The sequence below is a fragment of the Oryzias latipes genome, chromosome 14 (assembly GCF_053564925.1).
Source record: "Oryzias latipes strain Hd-rR chromosome 14, Olatipes_Hd-rR_3.1".
In the NCBI taxonomy this organism is placed as follows: Eukaryota; Metazoa; Chordata; class Actinopteri; order Beloniformes; family Adrianichthyidae; genus Oryzias; species Oryzias latipes.
In genome coordinates, this window is record NC_136250.1 from 30,661,626 (window position 1) to 30,686,983 (window position 25,358).

Below are 25,358 nucleotides of genomic sequence, written 5' to 3' on the forward strand. Positions count from 1 at the left end.
ATCACATTTGATCTGAATGCAGCATCCAGTTGTGGCTCAATCAAAAAAACAAAAATCCAACTATTTACAAGAAAATGTCATAACTGCTTTGTTGTGATAAAATGTTAAGCCCCTCCCTTGTTTCATTGTTCAGACAGCCCCGCCCCCTCCATTAGCGGACATAGTAATCGTGTAATAACAAAATGGATCCATTCTCGGACCAGATATAATTCTGAACACATTTATTTGTCACCACAAACATCTGTCCGGCTGTAACATCACATCTATTCCCACATCTGCAGCTCTTTGATTGCAGCATCTGTGGTTTTTAGTCTTATTTTGAAAGTCCTTCTTTCCTGAGATGCTTGAGTGTTTTTCCTGCAAACATTCGGATCAAAACCATCCACTTGGGTTGTGCCTGGAGCACACGTGCTGGTTTGATGGGGCAGAACGGTCTCTGAGACTCCAGCAGTTTCTGCACCTGCAGCAGCTTCCTCCTGCGTCTGCTGCCTTGTTCCTCCTTTCTTCTGCCTGGTTTTCCTCTTCTCTTCCCTGTGATCAGCACAGAAAAAGACGGTTTCATCTGCAAACATAAGTACTCTGTGAATGAAGCAGAGTCCATTTCTGCTGCTTCCTCCCCCTCATGGTGGAGTCTCTGCAGGATGATGGAGAACACACGTTCCTGCTTCAGCTCAACAGCAGCCCTCACAGGAAGCCGCTTCCTTCCAGAGGTTTCTGAAAAAATCCTAAGGTCTCGGAAAGCTTTTCAGGTTTGTCACGCGTCCTTTCTTCTCCCCCCTGCAGGACAGAGAGCACTGCGATTTTTATCTGTATTTCTGAGAAATTGTTTTTTAGCCGGCGGCTGCTGCTGTTCACAGCAGCGTGACTTTCCGTTACCTCCTCCTTCATCACAAACTGGAGTGGGATGATTGGACTCTGGATGTGGATGCCTGTGGTCCTAACAGCTCCTCAGCCTTGGCTGGCGTACCGGATCACTGCCGTCCCGCGGAGGATGTTTGCACAGCAGCACTTTACTCACTTGAAAGCTGCTTTATCTGGAAAAAAATAAAAGAACATGAAAGGTTTCAGATATTTGCAGAAACTGTGAAGATGAAGTCATTATTTCCTGTTGGTTTAGGTCATTCAGACCTGCAGGTTGGTCTGTCTGGTAGTCATGAAGGAGCTCTAACTGCAGAGCATTCAGGACTAAAGAAAAGCTTTTGGTTTAACAGAGATTATACCACAGTCCGGGTGAATTCTTGATTCTGATTGGCAGCTGGGTGTTCATTAAAAAGGGATAATGCACGCCTAAAAAAGAATTTCCTGTCACTTAGCTTAAATGTTCTGTATCAAAGCGCTGGCTTCTTCAAATCAAACTTTATCTTCATCATCTGTACAAAAACAAGCGGTAAGAGGAGAACTTTCTCTCTAAACTGAGGCTGTATTTAACCCATCGAGACCATCGGCATAAATATAGCTTTCCTTTCCGCTGCACTCAAGGTCAGCGGTGGCTGAGCCGGCAAAGGGCAACACACCACCCAACAAATAGTCCCCTTTGTGGGAAAAAAGCGATCCAAACAAAAATAATAACAAGAATAAAGTACTAGGAACTGGTTGAATATTAATTTCTTTTGTAAGTGACCGTGGTATAAGTGGGTTCATGGCCTTCAAAGAGTGCATTATCAGCATTAACGCACTTCACGGAAGCAACCGTCCGATGCAAATCTGCATGGTTCCTCTGCTGACAGACTTACGATTAGATGTGTTACTGGAAAGTCTCACTCCTGGTTTTCCTTCCAGTTTTTCTCTCTGCTGTCTGGAGCTGCATTCAGCACGTAACGCTACTAGCGGCTAGGGGCGGTCACTTCAAACACATTAAATCACTTCTAGCACTTTTAATCGCGCGTTAGAAAACAACTCATCTTTAGTGAGGTCTCTGCGATTTATGAGCCCAAGACAAGCCGTTTGGTTGGAGAACACGCATATCAATGTTGCTTTTTGGACCAAAATCTCTTTAGACCAAACATTAGAGTACAGATTATTAAAATGTGTTTTACTTTCGTGTTCCCCAAGGCAAAGAAAACTTTTTCTTTTGGCTTTGTCCTGTTGGGCAGTTAAAAGATTAACTGGGACTACAGTCACATTTTCTCAAATTATTGTTTATTTTTTTATTTACTGACCTTTTATGATATGCTATAGTGTGAAATTCCTTAATTTTGAAGTTCTATTTACTAGAAACATGTAACCTGTTCTATCCTAGACACTTTAACGTTGGGAGTTGGGTCATCTAGACCCACTAGACCAGAGGTGGGCACTGAGGGCCGCATTCCTGCATGTTTTCCAGCATACCCTGCTCTGGCATGTTCTAATTGGCTGGACACACCTGAACCAGGTAATCAGCCATGTAGGGCAAGACTATCTGGAAATCATGCAGACACACCGGCCCTCGAGGCTTGGAATTGCCCACCCCTGCACTAGACAGTGCTCTGAACCCTTTTTTCTTCAATGATTTGTGATCTTCACTGGTGTCCATGGATGACATGAAATCTTTCCACCTTTATCCACCTTTGTCATGGTAGGGAGAACACCTCAATGGAAGGGGGGGGGGGGGGGTCATCTAGGATAGAACAAGGGTTAATGAAGTTTTTCTTTATCTTTAAAAAGCCATCACTTCTAGGAATTATTGATTCCTTATTTTACTTATCTTTTAACGAGTAAATAACACCAATAAACCAAATTGAGTTGTTGGTGTTTGTATTATTCTAAATTTTGATTCTGATACTTTCACTTTTACTGCAAATGAATATTGGCTCCAAATATCTGTCATTAGCCTTCTTGACTACTAACAACCAGTATCTGTATCAACCATAAAAAAAGGGATAACTATAATTGTAATTATGTGTGTGTGTGTGTGGATCTCTTGTCAAATGTTAGGAGATTCTTGAACTCAGATTGAGTTCCTGATCTCTCTGATTCCTCCAGTTTTAACATAAAAACCACCTTCCTGGTCTCCGACATTTGGGTTCTTCCTGAACCAGAATTTAATGTACCTAAAGCCAGGTAATGTATTCCTCTTAATGCAGAGGTGCCATTGATGATGCTTTTAATCCATATCTGAATGTTCTTTAACAATTTCAATTCCTGCCATTCAAATGGAACTTCATGTATGACTCACGAGAACAAAGGAGAACCTTGTTCCTGGATGGTTCCTCAGAAGACCTCGGGTCTCCCAGCTTGGACTTCATTTGGCGCCTCGGTTGAAGCGCTCCAGGACGGTGTCGTTGGTTCGCTCAAACAGCCATTGCTGGCTCAGGGAGGTGGGGTCACAGGTGTTCATGAAGACTCGCCGCTCGCTCGCGCTGCTGTCGATGCAGCTGTTGCTGACCGGGTGAAACAGACTCTTATCCTGCAGGAAAGGAGAGGAAGAAGGCGGCGGCGTCCTTCTTTTAGTTCCATAATCGGAGAAGTCAAGGCTTCAGCATCAACTAAACTCTGCTGCGTTGGATAAAAACGGGAACTGGACGTTGTAGAACACAGCAGGGCCATAAAGTAAGTTGAAATGCTGAGAAAAAAATAAGTTTATGTTGCAAAAGTAAGAAAGAGATTTTCTAGAAGTATTTCTGTTAACAGTCAAACTGGTGTTTCAAAAATGTTCTGGTTCAAGCTCAATTAATGAAATCAACTTTATCTAAACAAATTGGCAATTTAAGACGTTCATTTGCAAAAACTAAAAACAACAGTCTTTGCAAAACTGCAAAATGACATTTAAAACGATTAAAAGTACTTAATAAATTAAATGAACTGAGAAGTTTCCACTATTACGATGGTCTCAATGCTCAAATACTTTAAATTTGGGTTAATTTTTTAAGTAGAACAGTCCACCCTGCTTTGGTACTCTCCATTTTTTCCTCATTTGCATAGACATTAAACATCAGAGGAGCTCAGTGTCTGACACAGATAACGCTTTGCTGACCACAGCAGTCAGAGCAGCACAGTTGGGAATTGTCAGGCCGTGTTTTCTTCCACGCTACCTTCCTGTAGCGCCACAGCTGGTTGCCCTTCATGCCGTGACAGTCGTACAGCGTGACGGGGCTGTGGTGGGAGACGGCATCAAAGCAGACCTTCCTCGTGTGCATGGGGTCCCCCACCCGGATGTCCTCCCTCCAACCAAATGTCAGCACCTGCAGGGAAAGCAGCGGATTCTCTCCTGTTTGGTTTGTGATGTTGCTTCCAGTTCCACACCTGCAGATCTGTGGATGCTAGAAGTCTTTGCATGCACCAAAAATCAACACCTTACACATCAAACCCGTTGGTGTTTCCCGTTTTAAGTCTGTCTGGGTCTGGGGTTTCTAGCCGTAAACGTACAGACTGAAAAGTGAAAGTTTGAAACCTTTTTGGTTGTATTTTAACCACATTTTTCACAAACATTTAATAAAAATGCCAGAAAACATCATCAAAAAGGACAATGTTCTGTAACTGATGAATCAATGTTAACATCAAGTCATCAACCTTTTTAAAAGGATTTCAATGCCTACAAGGGGGGGGGGGGGGGGGGTAAAAATAATGTAAAGTTTGACCTAACAGACAAGTGTTTCTGGTTTTTCATGGCCTTGGGTTTGACTGCAGAACCGAATCGTTACAGATTTTTTTAAATTCCTAAATCTTCATCGTCGTCATATCAAGGAGCAAATAGAACCAATAAAAGCAGTGAGCATCCTAGTCTCCGTCTGTCAGATGGTTGGAAAAGCCGTTCATGGGTGTGGGGTACCTGTCCGTGGCTCCAGCTCACGTCCCCCCGTCCCTTCACGCAGCTCTCCAGCCGGATGGGGCTCCCGGACACAAAGTGCTTGATCTCCATGCACATGCCGCTGCCCACGCTGCGTATCTGCACAGGGAAAACAAGAACAACGCGGTTGTGGACACAGAAGGAAGCTTTTTGCACTCGTGGGGAGGCTCACAGGACGGTTTGCCTGCAGGGGGGTTCCAGGTTTCCCAGGTGGGGGCAGATTTTTTCAGAGCGATGGGTCAGAAATGTTGCAAACATGTTTCATCACTTTTCTTTGTTTCCATCCTGAGCTGGAGCTTAGATATCTGTGACTCAGTGCAGGTCCTGCTGTCTTTGACACTTCCCACAAGTCTTTCTTTAGTTGTGGGTCAAAGGATGACTCACGCTTTTCCTTTTTGAAGCCTGTAGGTGCAGCGTTTGCATCCATAGCAGATCATCCCATGTTTCCTCAGTTCGGAACTATATTTATTCAAATTGTTAAAAATATGCCAAAAATCTTTAGAAGAACTTGTAAAATTGAATTTTTAATAAAGTCCTTTGGGGTGCAGCTTCTAGAAATATATTTACTATTTTAGCTGCTATTTATTGCATTTTAAAGACTGTTGATAATGTAAATTCTTAAAGTAAAATTTTTGACTGAACATTTTAATACCATTCAACTACTTTCATGGGAATAAACATTTTTACCTCTGATTTAGCTATTTCACATCTCATCTCACATCTTAATTTGTTCAAACACTTTCAACGTTTTCATTCAACTTAGTTTGTGAGTCTTTCATATATATTTGTTTAATTATTTAGCGTCTTCTTGGAGAACTCCAGACCAAAAATCTTTTTAGAAATTTATTAAAAAAAAAAAAACTTTTTTACATTTTTTTGTTTGTTTAATTTAAAGAAACTTTCTGTGAGACTCAATTCGTTTTTTTTTTACATTTATGTCATCTAAATCAGTGTTTTTCAACCTTTTCTGAGCCACGGCACACTTTAACCTTAAAAAAAATCCCGCGGCACACCAGGATCCAAAAATTAAAAAACAAACAAACGGAGAAACTCAGTCTGTATTGATCTACAGCCCCTCCCTCCACAATTGCACATGCATTTTTGAGATAATTGTTGCAGAAAAAAGCTCGAAACTGCAGCTGTTTTTTTCTAAAAGATGCAATAAAAGTTAAGTTAGAAGATTTAAAAACAGTTTGATGTGTGTTCGTTGGTTTCAAGACGTTTAACAACAGATCTTGTGCGCTGTCACTCTCACAACCCAATGCATCATGGGAGATGTAGTGCATAAAACGGCCGGCGGAGATCGCTTTTCGGAGCTTCATTGTGTTGTTCACTTGTTCCACGGTCTGATACCGGATTCTGTGGAAAGCTACACCGATAAAGACGAGATTTAGCTGGTATTTTTGTTAAAACTGAGCGAGTTTACGAGCTAAATCGGGACAAGGAAGTGAAGACTTTAACCACTTCTGATTGGTCAGACTGATGACATGTGATTAAGCTCCCCAAGAATGATTGGTGGAGACAGTTAGAGGGCCGGGACTTTTCTAAAATACAGCCGGAGCTGCAGCTGAATCGCGGTACTGTACAGTCATTCTTATCAAAATGTCTTTAATAAAATAAAATGAACGCAAAGAAAAAGTATTTTACGATCTTTTATATTCCTAACTACTCAGTGTTTTATCAGGGCCTGTTTGGATGAACAGAGTGCTGAAATCCTGGAGATGGGAAATGCTTTTATATCAATCAGTTAATGAGGGTGATTTCCCACGGCACACTAGTGTGCCGCGGCACACTGGTTGAAAAACACTGCTCTAAATAGTGGTAATTTGGAGAGGAAATAGTATAAAAATCTACTCTCAGAACAGTCAAAATGCAAACTTTTTGGGTCTTTATTCTTCTACAGTTGAAATAGAATGTTTTGATCCCTAACACAACTGTGTCACGTATGGTATTTGTGTTGCATTTCAGTGTCTGTCACTGCTTTCCCTTCATGTTCTCACCTCTCCCCAGGCGGCAGCAGGGGGCTCCACTGGTGGGTAGTGTTTGGGCAGATCCCAGGCCACCTCCTCCATGAACCACCTGAAGTTCTTGCAGTTGAGGTGGCTGCGCAGCTCCTTCTGGGCCGACATGTCTCCCGCAGACAGGTGCCGGTACTCGGGCCGGCGCTGGTAGACGTACTCTGCGTACTCATCCATCCACACCTCCGCCACACGCTTCAGGTTCTGTATTGGATGACAGAATTTAACAAAATGGAGGATTGAGTGTGTTATGAGGATTGAGTGCTGCTACGCTAACATGCCGTGGTTTAATACAGCAGAAATGATGAAACAGTCCTGGGCCGAGGCGGAACCACTGTCAAATAAGCTTGCAGTCTGCAGAACATCCATGACCGATCTGCTTGGTTGCATTTTGTCGTGAGGGCTCTCAGTGTGCCGTCACCTTTGCCAGGCTGATCCCACCAGGAACCTTGTAGGGGACGTACTTCCGGTAGATGTGTCCCACCCTGGAGCACGGGATGTCCTCCATCCGACCACCACACATCCACACCTACAGAGATTGAAAGTGACAGAGAGCACAGACGCAGAGCTGTGAAGGGGAAGGAGATGGCAGCTGATGCCGGCACAGGAGAGAAGGTACGAGCGCAGCGGCTATAACAGGATTAGGAATCCACGGAGATGAGATGGCAAGCAGCAGGATAAGAGACTGACCTGCCAAAGGAGCTGGAATGACTGTTTAAATTTAGCCATCACAAGGAAAAATTATGCAAAGTATCTGCAGAAGCTTTCCAGGAAAAACGCCGTCTTGTCTCTTTGAATTATGCTGAAAAATCTTCCTGCAGGTTTGAGTACATGTGAAGTATCCTGATGTGCTTTTCCAACTAAAACAAACCCTGCTTTACAGCATCTTTCTCATTTCATTTCCTTACTATTGTTTCCCCTGACATAACACAGACATTAAACATTCCTCATTTTAATCCTCCAGCTGCAACAAAGACGCCTGAGACTGTTTCTACACCAAATCTGTAGGTTAAAAAAACTAATTACCAAAAAACAAAGAGAGGCTCAGCAAAGCAAGAACACGGCTTATAGATATTGAAAGACTTTTGTCTATTAAAACTGTACTTTTATACTAGAACAAGATGAGTCTCTTTGAAAATCCAGAGAACAATAACATCAATACTTTAGAGAATGTGAAAACACTAAATGAAATGTTAAATGGTTACATGACGGGTAAGGAAAGACCTTAAAAAAGCTTTAATAATCTGGTTCTTCAGTCCAGACTGGCTGTGGGGTACAAAAAACAAAACACCCCCCCCCCCCCCCACACACACACACACACACATAAAATAGAAAAGGAGAAACTATAAAAAGTGAGGTGTCAGAACTGGTTTATGAAAAGGCTAAACACATGGAGCACTATAGTGGTGGAGAATCCTGGGCTGCAGGAACCAGAACCTCCACACAAACAAATCCATTTGCAACCTTCAGTTGTCGATAATTATGCTGATTGGTCGAGATGACATTGATCAAGAGTTGTTTTTTAAAGTAATCACCAAAATGTAATCCAAATGCTGGGTATGGCAGAACCGTCTGTCATTTTCTACCGGATGTTCCTGTGGGTTTTCTTTCTTGTATTTGTCCAGAATAGAACGTCACCTCGACTGAGTCTGGTTCTGCTGGAGGTTTCCTCTCCACCGACACCTTTTGAATGGTAATATCCATGTTGGTCACCTACATGGGGGGGTCAATAATCTGCAGTTCTGACGGTTTGGCCTCATTTGCATTGTCTTGACAGAATTGGATTCTTTTGATCTGGGTTTTTTGGAGTTACATGGAATGTAACACGTTTAGGGGATTTTAGCCTTTTTTTTCACCTTGACAGAACAAACCACCACTTAAAAAAAACAGAATTAAATTAAAGTTAGTAAGAAGTTCTCATTTAATAGAGCTAGTAATTTCCAGGAAACAAAATTTAAAAAAACAAATTATTTTGAAAGTCATTGAAAGTCAATAATGGGATTTCACCTCAAATCTGAAAATTCTTCTTGGGCTTCAAGAAAAAAAAAAGCCTGTGAAAATGAAAAATTGTGACAAATGTAGAAACATTCTTTGAATAAAACTCATTTACAGTTGAATAGCTGAAAGTAAATTTCATCCCATTGTATCAGTTTAGACAGTACTTGTAGGTTTTCTATCACTTCAAATGATCAAACTCTGATTCTGTTAGTATGATTGGATATCAGTATATTATGTCTTTCTTGTTTGCTGTTATTTATGTGTGTAGTGCCAGCTCTGGGACACAAAATCTTTACAGCAATAATTAGCAGGGTTTAAACATTTGCAGGTTTTGGTAGCAGTATGTGTGACTACTTATTGAAGTTGGCTAATGTTAGGGTAGAAGATGTTCATGATAGAGTGAGGTGGAAAAGGATGATTCGCTGTGGCGACCCCTGATGGGAAAAGCCCAAAGAGAAAGAAGATGTGTGACTACTTATTAATACATGTGAAACTTAGAGAAAAGTTTCCCTTTGTTTCAGAAATTTCCCATCATGCTTTGCAGACATGTATTGAGGTTTCATTTTTCCTGCCTCAGGAGCAGCTCTGTGCCTGTGAAATGTTTGCACATCCTCTCATCCTGCATGGACGCTCGGCTTCCTCGCCGCTCCTTCCGCCGTCACGCCCTGCCATCGTCTTGCTGTGAGAGTTGGAAACTGTTGGTGCTCCCATTCCGGCAACACCAGGACCAGGCTTCAGATTAACTGTTTCAGTGAACAAAATAATTGTGTTTCACATGTGGGAGCAGCCCGGGCGCCGGTGGGACCAGCCGCCCGCTTCTGGGGATTAGAAGGGGAGTCGTTAATCTTCTCTCCTCAGGAGACTGGGCTGTATCTGCTAATGGGGATCTTAATAAAGAGGGAACCAAATTGAATATCTGAGCTCATGAAGCAGACCTAAGAGGCACAGCTAGGCATGTAGTGATAGCTGTACTTTCACAGGTTTGATAATCTAGGCTGAAATAATAACTTTGGTTTGGGATATTAGGGGAATAATTACTTCAAAAGATGAAAGCTTCAAAGCAGCATTAAAATCATGAGAGTTTTTCTCACCAGGCTCAGCCACGAGTCATGAGGAACCTTATCTGTTTTATAATCCCACAGCCTTTTCCTCTCAGTTACTGCCAAAAATGTTCAAACTTTGTCCTTTTCTCTGAATAACGTTTGAGATGTAATGGTGAAGGTTGTCATTTGTCCGAGTGGCTTCATCTTGAGTTTGAGTCACTAGGGCTGGACAATAAGGCCAATAAATAAAATTTAATTCAATTTCCGATGTTTTTTCTCCCTCCTTTTGCGTTGTTTAATACAAATGATAGGATACATTTAACAAAACGGCTTTAACTTCCTTGGTTACTGGCTCAGAAACAAAGAGAAACTACGTACAGGCGGTGAAATTGTTTGCAGAACGATGCAGCAGGTGCTTTGTGAGCTCCAGCATCGTGTGCAGAGAAACACTTCTTGCACTCTGAGTGTCTTTGTTTCAGTTGTCGTACTGCCACTTTTGGTAGCTACAGACTTCAGACATGGATTGAAGTCTGAAGTCACAACCTCAGTGGGCAACATGTTAGTATTGACACACCAGCCGAATTGGCCGATAGATTAAAAAAAATCCACTGTCCAAGCATATTCTTCACCAGACAAATGATTTCATTATTTCACTAAGAAAATCCAGAGATGGTCCCAGATCTCCAGTCTGGGACCAAACCCAGTCCTCTGGGATGACACACCTCCAGAGGACGGACTGGGCTGGCAGCAGTCCTGAACTTGATCCGGCTGAACAATTTGGGGACCAGACTGGAATTGCTCCTCATACCAGAAGAACCCAAACCTCTTGGCTGGTGTGAGGCAAACGAGGACGGTATGTTCATTTCCCCTGAGGCCCCTGTTTGAGTCCACTGTTCAATAGTAAATTTAGTACTTTTACTTCCACCTATTTTTTCTTGTTTTTGGCTGCTGTGACAACCCAATTTCCCCCTGGGGATCAATAAAGTCCTATCTTATCTTATCTTAGTAAAATGTCTTGTTCTTTCAGAGACAGTGAGGCCAATGTGGAGAGGGGAGTTGTGAAAAGGGAATATTTCTTAAAAACAATGCTTAAACACAGTATGCATGCATGCTTCTTAAAATAGTTCCCTGCATGCGTTTGAAGCACCAGAATATGGAATTTAATGTTATTAGCACCAGCTACAAATGAAAACTCGTCCTTTTCGTTAATCATGTCCTAACTTCTGGTCCTAAATGCAATTATTTATCTCTTGTATTTTTTTCCTTTTTTTGAGCAGAATATGCAATTTACACTTCTGTTTACTTTGCAACTGCTTCCTGAAATTCCACATCACTAAAGACTTTGAACCCATAAGAAATAAATAAAGGAAGGTTTTTGGAAATCATTTGTTGTTTTGATGTTCCATGAAATGTTTACATGGTTTATTTGCTGTTTATTTGTTACTTTATGTTTGCTGTATTGTAAAATTCAAATGGAATACAATACAATTGATGATTATCTGGTGTTTTTACCACCCTCTTTGCCTTGAAGCAAAAAACCAACAACGAGTTGAAGGGGAGAGTGGTGATCAATTTTATGACTGATGTTATATTAGGGAGTCAAAAGTTACCCAAAAATGGGGTGAAATTGTTTTTTTCTCCAAAAATTCAAAAGTCAGGCTGTATAGATTTCAGCAATGTGTTTTTCCAAGACAGCTGAGGATACTGATTACACTGCGAGCAATTTTCACCACATGCAGTCACATGCTGCTTAGAGAGCCTCACAGAAGGAGAAGGGGGAGTCAGGGGTGCGTAGTGACTGCTTAACAAGTTAGAGTCCCACTGTCTGTCACGCACCTAGGTGAGTGAAATCTGTCCCACGCATTTGACCCATCTCCTGGGGGAGCGGCGAGCCGCAGACACAGCCGTGCTCGGGAACCATTTTGTGGATTAACCCCCCAATCCAACCCTTTTTTAAATGGTGAGTGCACTGAGGCATTGAGTCCCATTTTTAGAGTCTTTGGTATGACTTGGCGTGGATTTGAACTCACGACCTTCAAGTCACAGGGCGTACAATCTACAACGCCGCTCACAGCTTCAATTGTTTCTTATTTTTTCTTTTTTCTAACTTGTCCTGTCCAACGGCTAAGCAAACTGCTTAGCTGTAAGCCTCATCTGTTTGCCCCCACCACAGCAGCAGTGGCAGCCGGGACCCCCCAACACCCGCACATTACAGCAGATAGAGAAAGACCTTCAATTGTTTCTTGGTCTTAAAAACAATTTTATCAGGAGACACAGCAATAATGGAGGAAGCCACAAAGAATCAAGTCCTCTTGTCCTTCCTGACACCCCTGAACCAATAGGAAAGCAGAAAGGACTAAAACCGTCTGCTTACCTTGAAGGAGATCTCGTACTGTTCGCCTCCCCAGATCTCCAGACCGGTATCGTAACCCCCCAGCTCCCAGAACCACTTCCTGTCCACGGCAAACAGCCCACCAGCCATCACAGGCGACCTGGTGACACAATTAATCAAAAACAAAGAAGTCAGTGGGCAGCCAAGTGTCAGCAGGAGCAACACAGGGTTCAGAATCTGAGGACTGTGAGAACCAAGTGGAGGATTTGCTCTCCACATGGGTAGAGTAAATCCTGTTCACTCCTGTCAGCTCTGAAGCTTTTAAAAAATATTCTTGAAGTGTTTTTAAACAGCACTTCAAAATGATCCGTCATTGAATTCATGAAAAATGTCGGCTGGTTCTCTGTCAATGCTGCCAGCGGGAGTCAGACTTTAAGATAAAACCAGGTGATTCAGAAAAAAATGGACAGAAAAAGGAGGAATAAGACCCAACATTTAGTGTAAATAGTCCTTTCTATGGCCTTCTTTGAATTAGTTTAGTTCTTTTTTTCAAAGGATGCCTTCTTAACAGTGGTCCCAATCCTTTTTTTTAGGCCACAGGTTTGATGTCACAGTATTTTCACACACCGGTCAGTACTGGGCTAAAGCTGCCTTTTATTTTTGTTTAAACTTCTGGTTTCTGGAAAATCTGAACATGAAATGTAGTTTCAAACGGCAGATTGCAGTTTAAACTTTGTTTGTACTCATACGTTTTCTTTAGGACCCACTCAAACGTGATTTTGATTTTTCCTCAAACGTCAAAGTGGATGTTAAAAACGGACACCAACTCCGCCCACGTCCAACTTTAAAGTGCGACAGATAAATAAAACAAAACTAAATCACACAACCATCATAAAACTGGTATTTTTTTAATATAATGATAATCCTGTGACTTTAATAGCAGTGTATCTGAAACATTAAAGAGTCAGTCGACGCATATTGTGCAGGGTGACTTGATACGTAGGAACAACTGTAACAATGAATCTGCATTTTAGGGTAAAACTCCTGCTTTTGTCTGTAAATAGCAGATTCACTTTTCTTTTAAGTTGATGACTTTTCTGCTGTTTCCTCTTATCTCCTCAAAGACCTTTGTCTTTTTATTATCTTTAATAGCTTTGGCTTTTAATTTAGCTGCTCTAAGAAGGTATTGAATATTTCTAAGACATGTGACCGAGGTGAACGACTGATATGGAGAATAGAGGTAAGATCTTAAACCCGAGCCCGTAAAATACGCAAGTTATGGAGGGTTTTTTTTTTGGGCTTGCAGCCCGGTAAGTGAGCCAGAGACTGGTACCGGTCTGTGAGACGGCCTGGGGGCCACTGCTCTAAACAAAAACAAAAAAACACAGAATTTAAATGTTGTTGTGGCATTCAAAGTAAAGCAGTGAACAAGCAAACAAACCAAAGAAAGAATTAAAAAGACGAAGATCTATAGCCCAATATTACAACAATAGTCTCAATGGGCTTCATACCAGTTATTGCATACGATACGATATGTAAAATGTATACATAGATCTAGAGTTTGATCTGGAATCTTCAGATAAAAAAGAACATACTTAGGCATTTAGAAATGTATCAAAGCAGAGAGGAGGGGCTAAACGCTCAGATTGCAGGTTGTTCCTCATATTTTCCATCAACCCACCGCAGAGACTGTGTGTGCGCTGACCTGTCCTGTTGCAGGCAGGACTTGTTATGCTGCTGATCTACATCACTGCTGCTGCACACCTGAGGCAGACAAACTGGGGCAGCAGGTGGAAACACGCAAACGCATGTTCATGTCACATTTCTGATGAAGCTGTTTTGAAAGCAAAGCCAATTATCACCTCACTACGGCAGGTTCCCTCTCCCCATCTCCTCCGGGGCAAAAATACCTTCACATATGGATTTAGTGAGAAGGTGGACGAGTTCTCAAAGCCTGCAAGAAGGCGAGGCAGCGAGGCAGGTGGTCTGCTGCAGTGGTCCCTGAGGAGGATCAGTTAAAAATGATCATCGTTGGACAGAAAGGGGCGGGCAAATATTTTGACTGGCGTCCCACATAGGGTCCTAAAACTGGATAGAAGGGCCGGACCAGGAGCAGATGCGTGGAGTGAGAAAGAAATAACATGGAATCTGGATGAAAAGATTTGGATTGAAAATGATATTTTAAAACAGAACATTTGAGATGTTTTAGGTTAAAATTTTGTTTTAGAGCCAATTGCACCAATGGCTTCATGTATCTCTGTAAAACTTGGAGAAATGCTGCATTCATGTGGTGTTTGAATGATGGGAAGAATGAAAAACAACAGATCTTCAAACACCACACGGATGCTAGAGCGGAGGCCCCAAACTTTTTCTGTTAGGCCACAATAACTCTTTCTCTAAACTTCTTTGATCTTTTTATTGTAAAACTCTATAATCAAGTTTTATTAATTTTTTATTTATTAATTTATTTATTAATTTATGATCCTTTTAATAAAATAAATAACACTATTTATGAAAAAAATGACCAAATAACTGTGATTTTAAAAGACAAAAAGTCAGGAAAAAATATACTGATACATTAAGAAGAAAACATTAAATAGTGGATCCTCTGCCGTCATTTTCCCGCTGAGACTTTGAAGCAGCAGCTCCTCACGTCTCACAGTTTGCACTAAAACTGAGCAGCTGTGTTCTGCACGTCTGTTTCTCATCCAGTAAAAAGCTCATTTCTATGTCTTCTGCTGCAGCTACGCATATATCTGCGTTAGCTTCTCACCAGAACAGAGTTTCCTCGTTTATTGCAGGAGTTACGTTCTAAAAATAACCCTGATCGGTGAAATCCACGGAGTCTGATTCCAGACGTTTATGGCAGTAAAACTCCTCACTGCATGAATACACTTTTCTCACACAGACATGAACATTTTCACCTTTTCTCTTGTTTAAATTATCAAACCTTCATAGAAATTAAGTCCAGGATCTTAGAATGAAAACAAAGATCTGATCGATCACAGATTTCTGATCTGAAGAGCTCCACGTTTCTGTACAAGAGACACAGAGGAGATTGATTGACAGGGTCTGCAGCCAATCAGGACACAGAACAGGGTGTGCTGTTTTAAAAAAAACAGAATAATTTCTCTAAAAGAATGATCTAAAGTGGGAAAGATGAACTGTGACGTAGAAAGGGAAGACTGTCTTCTGTTCTGTTTGACAGAGACTTTGGAGGGTTTCAGGTTGGAGCACAGACTGCAGAAGAGGGGGAAGAAAATGTCACGTCTTGATCGTGTGGCCAGATAAACTAAAAAACATGGGTCTCTGATAATGTTCAGTGGGTCAGACCAAACATGGAGGCGGGCCTGATCCAGCCCACGGGCCGTAGTTTACCCACCCCTGCTCTGAAAGCTTTGGGCGCCTCGTGAGCTGTGTGCGACGGCTGGGAAAAGCCGCAGGGTCACTGCGGCTTAAACAGACTGACAACTTCAGCTTTCTCCAACACACACTCATCACCAAAGCAGGCTGTCATTTTTAAAACGAAAAGAAACTGTGTTAACCTGGAACCATCTGTTTATTTAAATTCAAGCATACATTTCAATTTTTTACTATTTAAAATGAAAAAGGTTTTGCATCTTAAACACCTGAGCCGCACCTGTATGTAATTCAAAGTGGTATTCTAACCAAATCAGCAGATCTGTAGCGCGTTTTTCTGAGCTCACAACAAAACCTGGATCCTAAAAAAGGGTCAACTTCCCAGCAAACTAAAACCAAACTAAAAGCTGCTTCTATTCATGTGTTTATGTATTCAAAGGAACTAAAATTCTGTCCATTTTCCATGGAAACCTTTTTTTTAACCCTTTAACACCAGAAGTGTCACCAGCAAGACTTAAATGACACACGATCTGTGACATATTCAACATCAATCAACATGAATCCGCTGATTCTGACACAGGAAATGACAGCTTTGCACCGATATGCAACACTTGACTATCAGAAATGGGATGTGTGGTCACTCACTCAAACGGTTCAGTTGGGTCGTCTGTCCTCATCTCTGCAGGGATTGGGATCCGTTTGTAGTACATTTCCCAGTCAAATGCCCCTCGCATGGCGTCCCCCGCCTGTGTGTCGTAGCCAAAGTTGTCATGGTCGATGACGTCAATCATGGGACACACGATGGTCTTCCTGTTCTGGACAATCCGATCTAAAGAAGATATGTGGGCTGATGGTAGATGTTTGCAGGCTGTTTTACAGTCAATGTGATGCTTCATCACAGACACAGAGGTTGGCCAACTTGGTAGATGCCTGAAGGAAAATATGTCCCACAGCAAAACATTTTGGAGTCCATCAATGGTTCAGTCATTGGAGTGGAGAGTCTGGTACAGAAGTCAATCCACTTCTTGGTCTTTCTGTTATTATTGACAGTAAGAACTATAGTATAAATTCCAGCTTTTCCAGACATTTAATTCTCTCAATTCCAGCAGAAAGATGAGCAAATCCAATGGAGACACTAGATTTTACTGCTGCCTCATAAAATGGACTTCTGTTGGGATTAGGACTCTGAGATTCATTTATGAAACTGTAGCGGACACAGCAGCAGCAGTGTACGCTGCTGTACGCTGTTTGACTTTAAGACAAACACACACAGACACACACAGAGTATTCCTAAAGACTGTATCTACTGTAGTTCGGGAGACTCTATGTTTGTAGTCTCTGAACCTCCATTGAAGGTCGTGACTTGTCGGTAGTGACTCAGAGAAGGAAATCCTTCCTCCAAAAGAAAGAGGTTATGATCAGACTAATGTGGCTCATTAAAAAGAGGTCAAAGGTGAGGCAGAATTTTCTGGAGGTTTGGATGTTATACTTTGGTTTTATGGTAAGAGTGTCAGACAAACTTTGGATAAAAATTGTCTCAGTTATCTCTGGCATCCTTTTATCAAAGCTCCTCTTCAGTGATGCCAAGATTTTCACTGACTCTGTTATCTTACAAACAACCTTTTCCCTCTTAATGTATGAAGAGGTCAAAAGGCGGTAACACAGGTCGCTCCATTTAATGTCAAAAGAGCGACGGCGCCCTGTGGCGGAGCTGGGCCGAGCACCGAGCGCTTATGGAAAGGAGGCGAGTGAGGAAGTGGAAATGTGTCTATGAGAAAGTTCACAGGCTTGAAGAGGAGGCGCTCAAGCTCACAGTGGGGGGGCAGACTGCTTGATGCTTCAGGGCTGTTGGTGCTCTTGTGGAAAAAGCAATTTAAAAGAAACATGAAGAAAGTTTTGCTCCAACTGCAACAGGAACACCTTTTGAAAAGCAGAACCTTCTGGACATCTTTTTCCCAACTGTCAGGAACTGCTGGTGTCGGACCTAAGATGACAAAACCATGGAGCAACCGGGGGAAGGGCAGAGCAGATGACGACCGCTGTGGGTGATTGACAAGGGACAACTCAGAACATGACCACAAACACAACTTTAACACCAAAATAAGCCACAGAATCCTCACACCAACTGTGATAAAGATATGGTCCATGGAGTCCAAAGAAACACACAGACGTCTGAAATACTGTAGATACCACTTCATTTTTCCATTTCATCTGCTAAACAGATCTTTGACACAGCTGGATCAGAATATTCCAACACTAACTGAAACTTCTATTCAGGTAGCAAAGACTTTATATTATATTTACTGTTTTATTATATATATGTATTATATTTTGTATGAAAAGTATTTGATTTTATGAATAATAAATACATAAATTGTCATTTTAAGTAAGAGTTAAAAAACAGTTAAAACACTACTGAAGTAACGAGTAACATTTTACACAAAGGTGATTGTTAAAGCTTCAGTCACATGGGCGGGATGAGGTCCATGACCATATATGGGTGCACTGAGTGGTCTACGACCTTGACATCTCAAGCGGGTCACCTGTTTGGCCATTTTTCACCCGCAGACAGCCTGTATCCACCTATAAGAACAGTTGGGACCAACGCTTTCATTTTAATGAATGTGAAATGTTTGGTATGTCTATATATTGTCTTAATAATGATAAGAATTATTTTTATAAAAAAGTAACATCCTTTTGTCCTCAGAGTATTTGGAAACCACACGGTTTTCACCGTATTTGTGAATACGATATATTATTTTTAAACAATATTGACACATTGTGCTTTTTATCATTAAATAGATTGCATATAATCCCTTCTGAAATGTTGTTTTTACCATGCTGTGCATCGTTTGATAAGGGTGGTTGGAATAGATGCAGGACAGTACAAGTCTGGTCCTCAGAGGCCGTTTTATACTCTGAAAGGTCTTGGATGTCCTATGCAGAACCAGTTCTCCACATCTCCCTGAACACTCAGAAATCCCAGAGATGTGGATGGACTTGGCTCCTTTCTAAGCTGCAGCTAGAATGAAAGGCTGGTTCAGACGGCTGACCTGCATGTCTGTGTTCAGTCGATTTTGGGTTTTCTGTGCTGAAGTGGAGCGCTCAGAGGGCTTGAGGACGCCGAACGGATTTAACTTCAATTTCAAAAACTTTCTTTGGAAGCTGTTCTTGTGAATGCATCACATCAGTAAGGAAAGTAAAGACAAGATAGAGAAGGTGAACATCTTTCAGGAAAAACTCAAACCTTGTCTTTCTTTGTGGGTGTCTGGTTTTCTATCTCGGATGCTAAGGTGCAGAGAAAAAAAATCCACCTCTCCAGCATGAGCACGAGATGCTCATCATTTTTCTAAGAAAAGACGGGTAGAGAAAGCATAAAAATGGTTCCCAACGTTTGTCTTCTTCAAAAAATCAATCTGTGGAAGGTCTTTAAAGCTCAAAGGAAACATCTTCAGACAATAACTTCTGCAAAAACGTGACCCGCATGAACGACAGGCCTGATAGACGCCAGTTTATTTGGTTTTAGCCTCTTTATATGAGTGTGTGGTCCTTACCCAGCAGGGGGGGCAGCCAGTTGACATTAGCCTCACAGTGAGAGTCCAAGAAGGTGATGACCTCTCCTTTGGCGGCCCCAGCGCCCAGCAGGCGTGTCCTTATCAGCCCCTCCCTCTTCTTGGTCCTCAGGATCCGAACCTTCGGAAAGCGCTTCATGTACTCCTCCAGCGCCACCTTCAGGTGTTCTGAAAAGATGTCAGACTTTCTGTCAGAGTCTGAAGAGCATCGTGGACTTGACCACCCGATTAGCTGCACAAAAACACCAATCATAGCATGTTTGGTGACAATGTTCAAAGCAGCAAAATGTCAGCCAATACAGCACTTATACCACCTCAAACATGGCAGTGGGTGTGTGATGATTTGGGATCGTAGCTACTGAAGCTGGACAACCTGCTGTCCCTGAAGTGAGCTCTATGAGAACCTCTGGAGACTCTGAAGGTATACAGGAAGTTCAAACCCCAACAGGTCTTCAGGTCCGGGTCTTTTTTGTTTCCCAAACTCCTTAGCAACTAACATTAGTCAAAGGCTCATAACAGAAAAAAAAAGGAAAAACTTGGAGGCACAAGTGGTCAGATGTATAGCAAAGTCCACATTCTCTCACCATTCTCTAACCCCTAAAAGACCAAATGTGAATTCTTTCCCTGCCCCTCTGGCTCCTCCCTTTTGCTCCAACTAGAGGGGCATTTGAAGCTGTGGTGAACAAAAATCCTATTTTTCAGTCCAGTTAGTTTAGGAAATTCCTCTTCCACATGGTAAAGCAGAGTGAAAGTGGATGATATTCACCTGCTGCTTTTGTCAGAACAGCAGGTGGAAACTGTCCAAGTCCAGGAACACTTTGCAACAGAGCCCCATTTTTCTTTAGAGTAAAATGAAATCGCCGGAGCTGTCAGGGCTTTCCAAAGATGACATACGACTGAGACAGTTTCTTTACAAACAGACACAATGCTGCCTGTGTGAAGACGAGCAGAGATTGACCGACCTTTTCCCTTCATCCTTTAGATGCTAGATTTAATTTCCTGCAGAGTCTTCTTTGACAGAATTTGAGAGAAGGAGCTTTGAAAGGCTTTCCTTTAAAAAGCGGGACGTGACCTGCAGCCATACGGGGGAAACCGTCAACGGTAATTGCTTCTATTTTTCATATTGCATAGCTGAGAATAAAGACAGAACAACTGTAACAGAGTGAAAATAATGAAAGCGAAATGAAAGCTAAACATAATGAGTGTTCTTCGTACTTAAAATAACCCGTAGTCCTTGGTTCCCCCCTCCACACTGCTATCTGAGGCTGAAGGAAGGAAACGCTTTTTATCATTGAGAGATATTGTAAAAAGAATCATGTATTCAGACCGCAGCATTTTTCTCGGTCATCGTTTAAGCAATGACTTCGTTTATTTCATGCTATTTCTATATACTGTTGATATTTTTCAGCAGTTCTCAGAAGAATGTCTTGCCTGAATGGGGTTGATCAAGAAAACATAGAATTTCTCATTTTTATCACCATGTCTCCAACAATTTCAGTAAAAAAATGGGCCAATTAACACGTGAAGGCTCTCGGCTTCTGATCTTCATGTCAGATCAACAGTCTGACCATAAGGCAGTAAGGCAGGACTGGAACCAGTGTTTCCTTCTCTTAGATCAGAGTTGCATTTGGTTTCTTCTGTTTGAACCACATTAGGATCTTTTTTTACTCACTCCTCAACCCAAACCCAGAATCTGCTTACAGCAACCTACTTCCCCGTTTTATTTGTTGTTCCTTATTTACATTGTCTTTTACTGAACTTTAATGCTGCTTTTAACTGTTGCGCCTTAGTCCCAAATGCCCTTATGGGTGGATGCAGGCTGTCTGCAGGTGTAAAATTGTCAAACCTGTACGGGGCAGGCTGGTGACCCGCACGAAATATCAAGATCGTAGACCGCTCGGTGCCCATGATGGGAGCCATAGGTCGAAGAGAACACTTACACAACATGTAATGGTAAGTAAGGGTGAAAGTAGCTGACATGTAGACATATTGTGCGGATTTTTTAGTTTTTCAACCGCTGAAAACCTGCAGACGGAGCCCGTCAGTGCTGTTCATGTGATACGACAGCATCACCCGTAGTTATAAATGGATGTAACCTCCATTATCCTTACAAATACTTCTTCATACACTAACCACACGTACAACAGTGGTATGTTCCATTGTCATGACGGAATAGCCTTAAGGGAATCGCAAGACATGTCTGCGTTCCCCTTAGGATGCAGCCGCTCCTCTCTACGGCCCTCCACGGGCCCGGACAACCCAAAGAACCACAGAACCCGTACGGGTCAACCCCCCATATGGATGCATGTGACAGAGGCTTAAACTGTCCTTGAGTGACTTGAACGGGGCTCAAGTTCAAACGCATCATCGTCAACCTTAACAGCTGATTTTATGTTCTGTACAATTAGAGAAGCCCATTAAGACAGCTGTGTTGTAATATTGGGCTAAATAATTCAAACTGAACTGAACTTTGGGTTCCTCTGAACTCCCTCCTAACTCAACTTCTGCAAACATTTTCAGACCCAAACAGTCCAGACTTTGTTTTAACCGTTAAAAATGCAAAGCTGAAGGTTTTCTTCCCCCAACGTTGCTGCTGTTTTGTTAACTAAATTTGATACCACTTGATGTAGAAACTATTGAATGGGATGCCTCTTGACCCCCCCCACACACACACACACATCTGTAATAACTCAAGACATTGAGCAGCAGCCACTTCAAGGCTGACTGTGCTCATGAATGCTAATCCCCCACATAAAGTGACGTTTACATCACTGCACTAACAAGAGGCCTGGAAAAAATGAATCAAAGCACCTTCACCCTTATGTGGGGGGGGGGGGGGGGGGTTAATTGTGATTGGTTAATTTTGCCTGAATAAATTGGAGACTGGCTCATACTGTTTACCAAAAGCAAGGAGGTAATTAATCACTCTAATGAGAGTGAGGCGATGTCGGCGAACACATTAGTCTTTATTAGAAAGTGGAAAGAGGACATTGTTGGGCTGAAGCTGCACTGGGGGGGGGGTCATTTAACAGTGAGAAGTTTTAAAGCGCTCAGCATTTGTGATGGACTTATGATGGGAATTGGAAAATCCTCCTAAAACCACCGTTCCATGCATCCGTTGTTGTTTTTCTTCATAAAAATGCTTCTATGAACTAAGATCCCTAATTCTGCCTTTTCTCTGCTGGCAGCAAGCGTTCAGTCACCGTCAGGGTTCAAGCTCAGATATATAACTAACAGTTTGAGTAATGACTCAAGTCTGCCTGTTGATCAGGCTCTGACTTCAGCTCTTTTTTTTTGTCATTTTGTCTTTTAATTAAGTTGATTTTAATTTAGTTTGTCTGAAGATTTAATCCCAGATTTCTGATCAAACTACATTAGTTCTCAGCTTTTACTCCAAATGTGTCACTTCCAGGTCTTTTCTCCTGGTTTTCAGTCCAGCTCTCATGTAAAGTCAATGGGTGAAGGTCAGGGTGATCTGAGTGGTTCTAAACTCAATCTCCAGCAGCCAATTTCAGTCTGAATTGGGTCAATCACATCTGTTTATCAATACAGACCACAGAGTTTCTCTGGTTTTTGACATTTTTGGTTGCTGGTGTGCTTTGTGATTTTTGTCAAAGGAAAAGTTTCCCTTGGACTCAAAAGAGGTTGAGAGAAACATGAGGGTGGTTGGTTTTGAGCTAAAAGTTAAAAAGGGCTGTGTTGGTAGAAAGTGGAGATAAGCCAGACAGGCATCCATGTCCCATAGAAGATTCAAACTGTGGATCTTCTGGGAGCAAGAGAGTTTACAGAAACATCCTGAAGTTTATAAAACATATCTGATTTACTTTATTAGATATGCAAATAAAAATGAAATTGGAATAATGACAGAAAATGATAATTAAAACTCCAAATATTTTCCCACCTTCATGGAATTTCCTGTTAGCCCATGAGGTGAAAGGTGGAGCTGTGAGATGCTGAAGGTTGGCTCGGAGTGACAGGCTAAGTCAGACGTGGGCACTGAGGGCCGCATTCCTGCATGTTTTCCAGCATACCCTGCTCTGGCATGTTCTAATTGGCTGGACACACCTGAAGCAGGTAATCAGCCATGAGTAGGGCAAGACTATCTGGAAATCATGCAGACACACCGGCCCTCAAGGCCTGGAATTGCCCACCCCTGGGCTAAGTGGTTTTTAACAGAAGAGCACGACTTCTTTGTCTGACTCGGACAAATGCATCAGAGACGCTACAGCGGAGGCCATTTGCTCCATCCTCGCCACGCCAACATGACTCATCCACTCTTCTCCTCCACAAGGAGATGTATGAATCGATCACCTCCCACTGAGAGCTGCTTCCAAATGGCAAGTCTCAATTAGCTGTTATTGTCCTCTGTCATCCGTCTCCCTCTTCATAACCCCCACTGTCCGTCACACTTCACAGAGCACCATTAACTCATTATCTTCCTGTGCACATGCACACGCACACACAGGCTTAAAAGAGCAGACACGCCAAACTTTGTTCAGTATTTCTGCATTGCTTCCTCTCCCCCTTCGAACTCGTCTGCATCACTGCCTGTCTCACCAATCATCCCTTATCTCCTCATCAGCACGGCTGCCTCTCCCCACCACTCCATCATCCAGATGCTGCAGCTGCCACTGTTGATAAGGCTCTTCAAAGTTGCCCTGCAGTGCTGACAGCAGCTTCTCCAAGCAGCCCATGTTGCTAAATAATTGATAAAACTGTCCCAAAGTTGGAAAAACAATGTCTGAAAGAAAAGTTTGCCTTGAAATTGTCATAAATGTGCACAGCAAGCTTTATAAATGTATGTGCTTGTAACTTTGCACATCACACTGTTTCCTTTTCTCTGACCATACTATGACAGATTCCTGGGAGATGTTTACAAGTGGGTGAAGTCAAGCTCAAGAGAAAAACTCTGCTTTACCTAATTTCCAATGTGTTTTGCAGGTTTAACATCCTAGACAGAGAATCTTTCCTAAAGTAACGTCTTTCGTTAGTTGTGAGTTAGTTGGAATTATCAGCTGAATCCCAGAAAAGAAACAGTAGAAAAGTCTCCTGATTGCCTTTTTATTCAAATAAAAAAACAACCAACTGTCATTCAAAACATTTCTTTTCATAATTTTATAACTAGATAGATCAACCTGCCTTTTTCACAAGAGGACCAGAACTTCACATTAGTTAAGCTGTGTTTCTGAAGATACAAATTACTGGAATAGAACTGCATCATCTGCAAAGATGTAATATTGTCATGTATAAAATGGAAATCCTCCAGATTGAATAATCACAGATGTGAAATTCTACAGCTTCTGGCATCTTTGGAAGAGAAATTGCTGCTCCAATATTCCCCAAGATGGTCAAAAACTACCTGGATCTAAAGGGCCGTACACACCGGGACGAATATCGGCGCACGTTATTCGCCAGCGTTTTTCAACACGTTTTTTGTGTTCACACCCAGGCGATTTTCGCTGACGATGAGCCGAGCCAACATGCAATTTCATTCCCTGACATTAGATGGCGCTTAATGTAAAACAGAAATACCCCTGTACACAAGGTGGCGCTGCGCAACTTTACGCGTCTTAAAGTCGCTTTTCACTCAGAAGAAGAGAGCAAGTATTTACGCGCTTGTCAGAATCATACAAAGAAAACATGAATATTTCCAGCACCAGAAGCTCCAGCTCCAGTTTTAGCGATGAAGAAATTATTGTTCTGTAGAATGATGAAAGACGCCGGAAAAGGTACATCCCATAGGGTACATCCCATAGTTACGAGAAGAGAAGAACATGGGGAGTTTATCGACTGGTACAAGAGCTGAAAATGTATCATGAGCGTTTTCGGGGATATTTCATAATGTCCGTCAGTGAGTTCGACTTCTTCGTCTTATTTCTTCGCGGCAGTGTAGACGCTACTTGGCGTCTATCTTTTTCGCCGTTACGTATGTGTGCTCACCAAGACAGTTTTGTGTTTGAGCGCCCCAAGTTGTGTTTTACTGTAACTTCAGCAGCTCCAGACACGTGTGCAAAAGCGCCATTCTGATTGGTCGTATAGTTTTTGACGCGGTGCGTCAAACCAAAAAAACGAACCCGAGGCATTTTTTAAAAAATGACGCTTTTACGCGTGGCGTTTTTCGCGTGGGTGTGCACACTCACATTGGTGCCCTTTGTTTAGTCATGAGGCGTTAAACGTCGGCGAATATGGCGCGCGAAATTCGTCCTGGTGTGAACAAGCCTTAAGCCTCAACCACAACTAGACACATTCGACCTCTAAAGGCCGTGTTTC

At 42.1% G+C, this 25,358-nt stretch overlaps 1 protein-coding gene across 2 annotated transcripts in view; it reads right to left on the reverse strand.

The window, feature by feature from the left end:
- Positions 1-206: 206 nt before the first annotated feature.
- The window catches only part of LOC101160340 (polypeptide N-acetylgalactosaminyltransferase 10), a 48,075-nt gene continuing 22,923 nt past the window's right edge, over positions 207-25,358 (reverse strand). The window contains exons 5-14 of one of the 2 annotated variants that reach the window (XM_020709176.3): positions 19,071-19,256; positions 16,162-16,345; positions 12,199-12,316; positions 7,205-7,312; positions 6,766-6,987; positions 4,748-4,864; positions 4,011-4,160; positions 3,171-3,385; positions 877-1,034; positions 207-777 (exon numbers count right to left, since the gene is read on the reverse strand). In XM_020709176.3, coding sequence (XP_020564835.1) covers positions 3,221-3,385; positions 4,011-4,160; positions 4,748-4,864; positions 6,766-6,987; positions 7,205-7,312; positions 12,199-12,316; positions 16,162-16,345; positions 19,071-19,256 — 1,250 coding nt within the window. In that variant the 3' untranslated portion in view covers positions 207-777; positions 877-1,034; positions 3,171-3,220. Of the gene's footprint in view, positions 778-876; positions 1,035-3,154; positions 3,386-4,010; positions 4,161-4,747; positions 4,865-6,765; positions 6,988-7,204; positions 7,313-12,198; positions 12,317-16,161; positions 16,346-19,070; positions 19,257-25,358 lie in introns of both variants that reach the window. The other variant, XM_011483983.4, reaches the window with a different exon arrangement.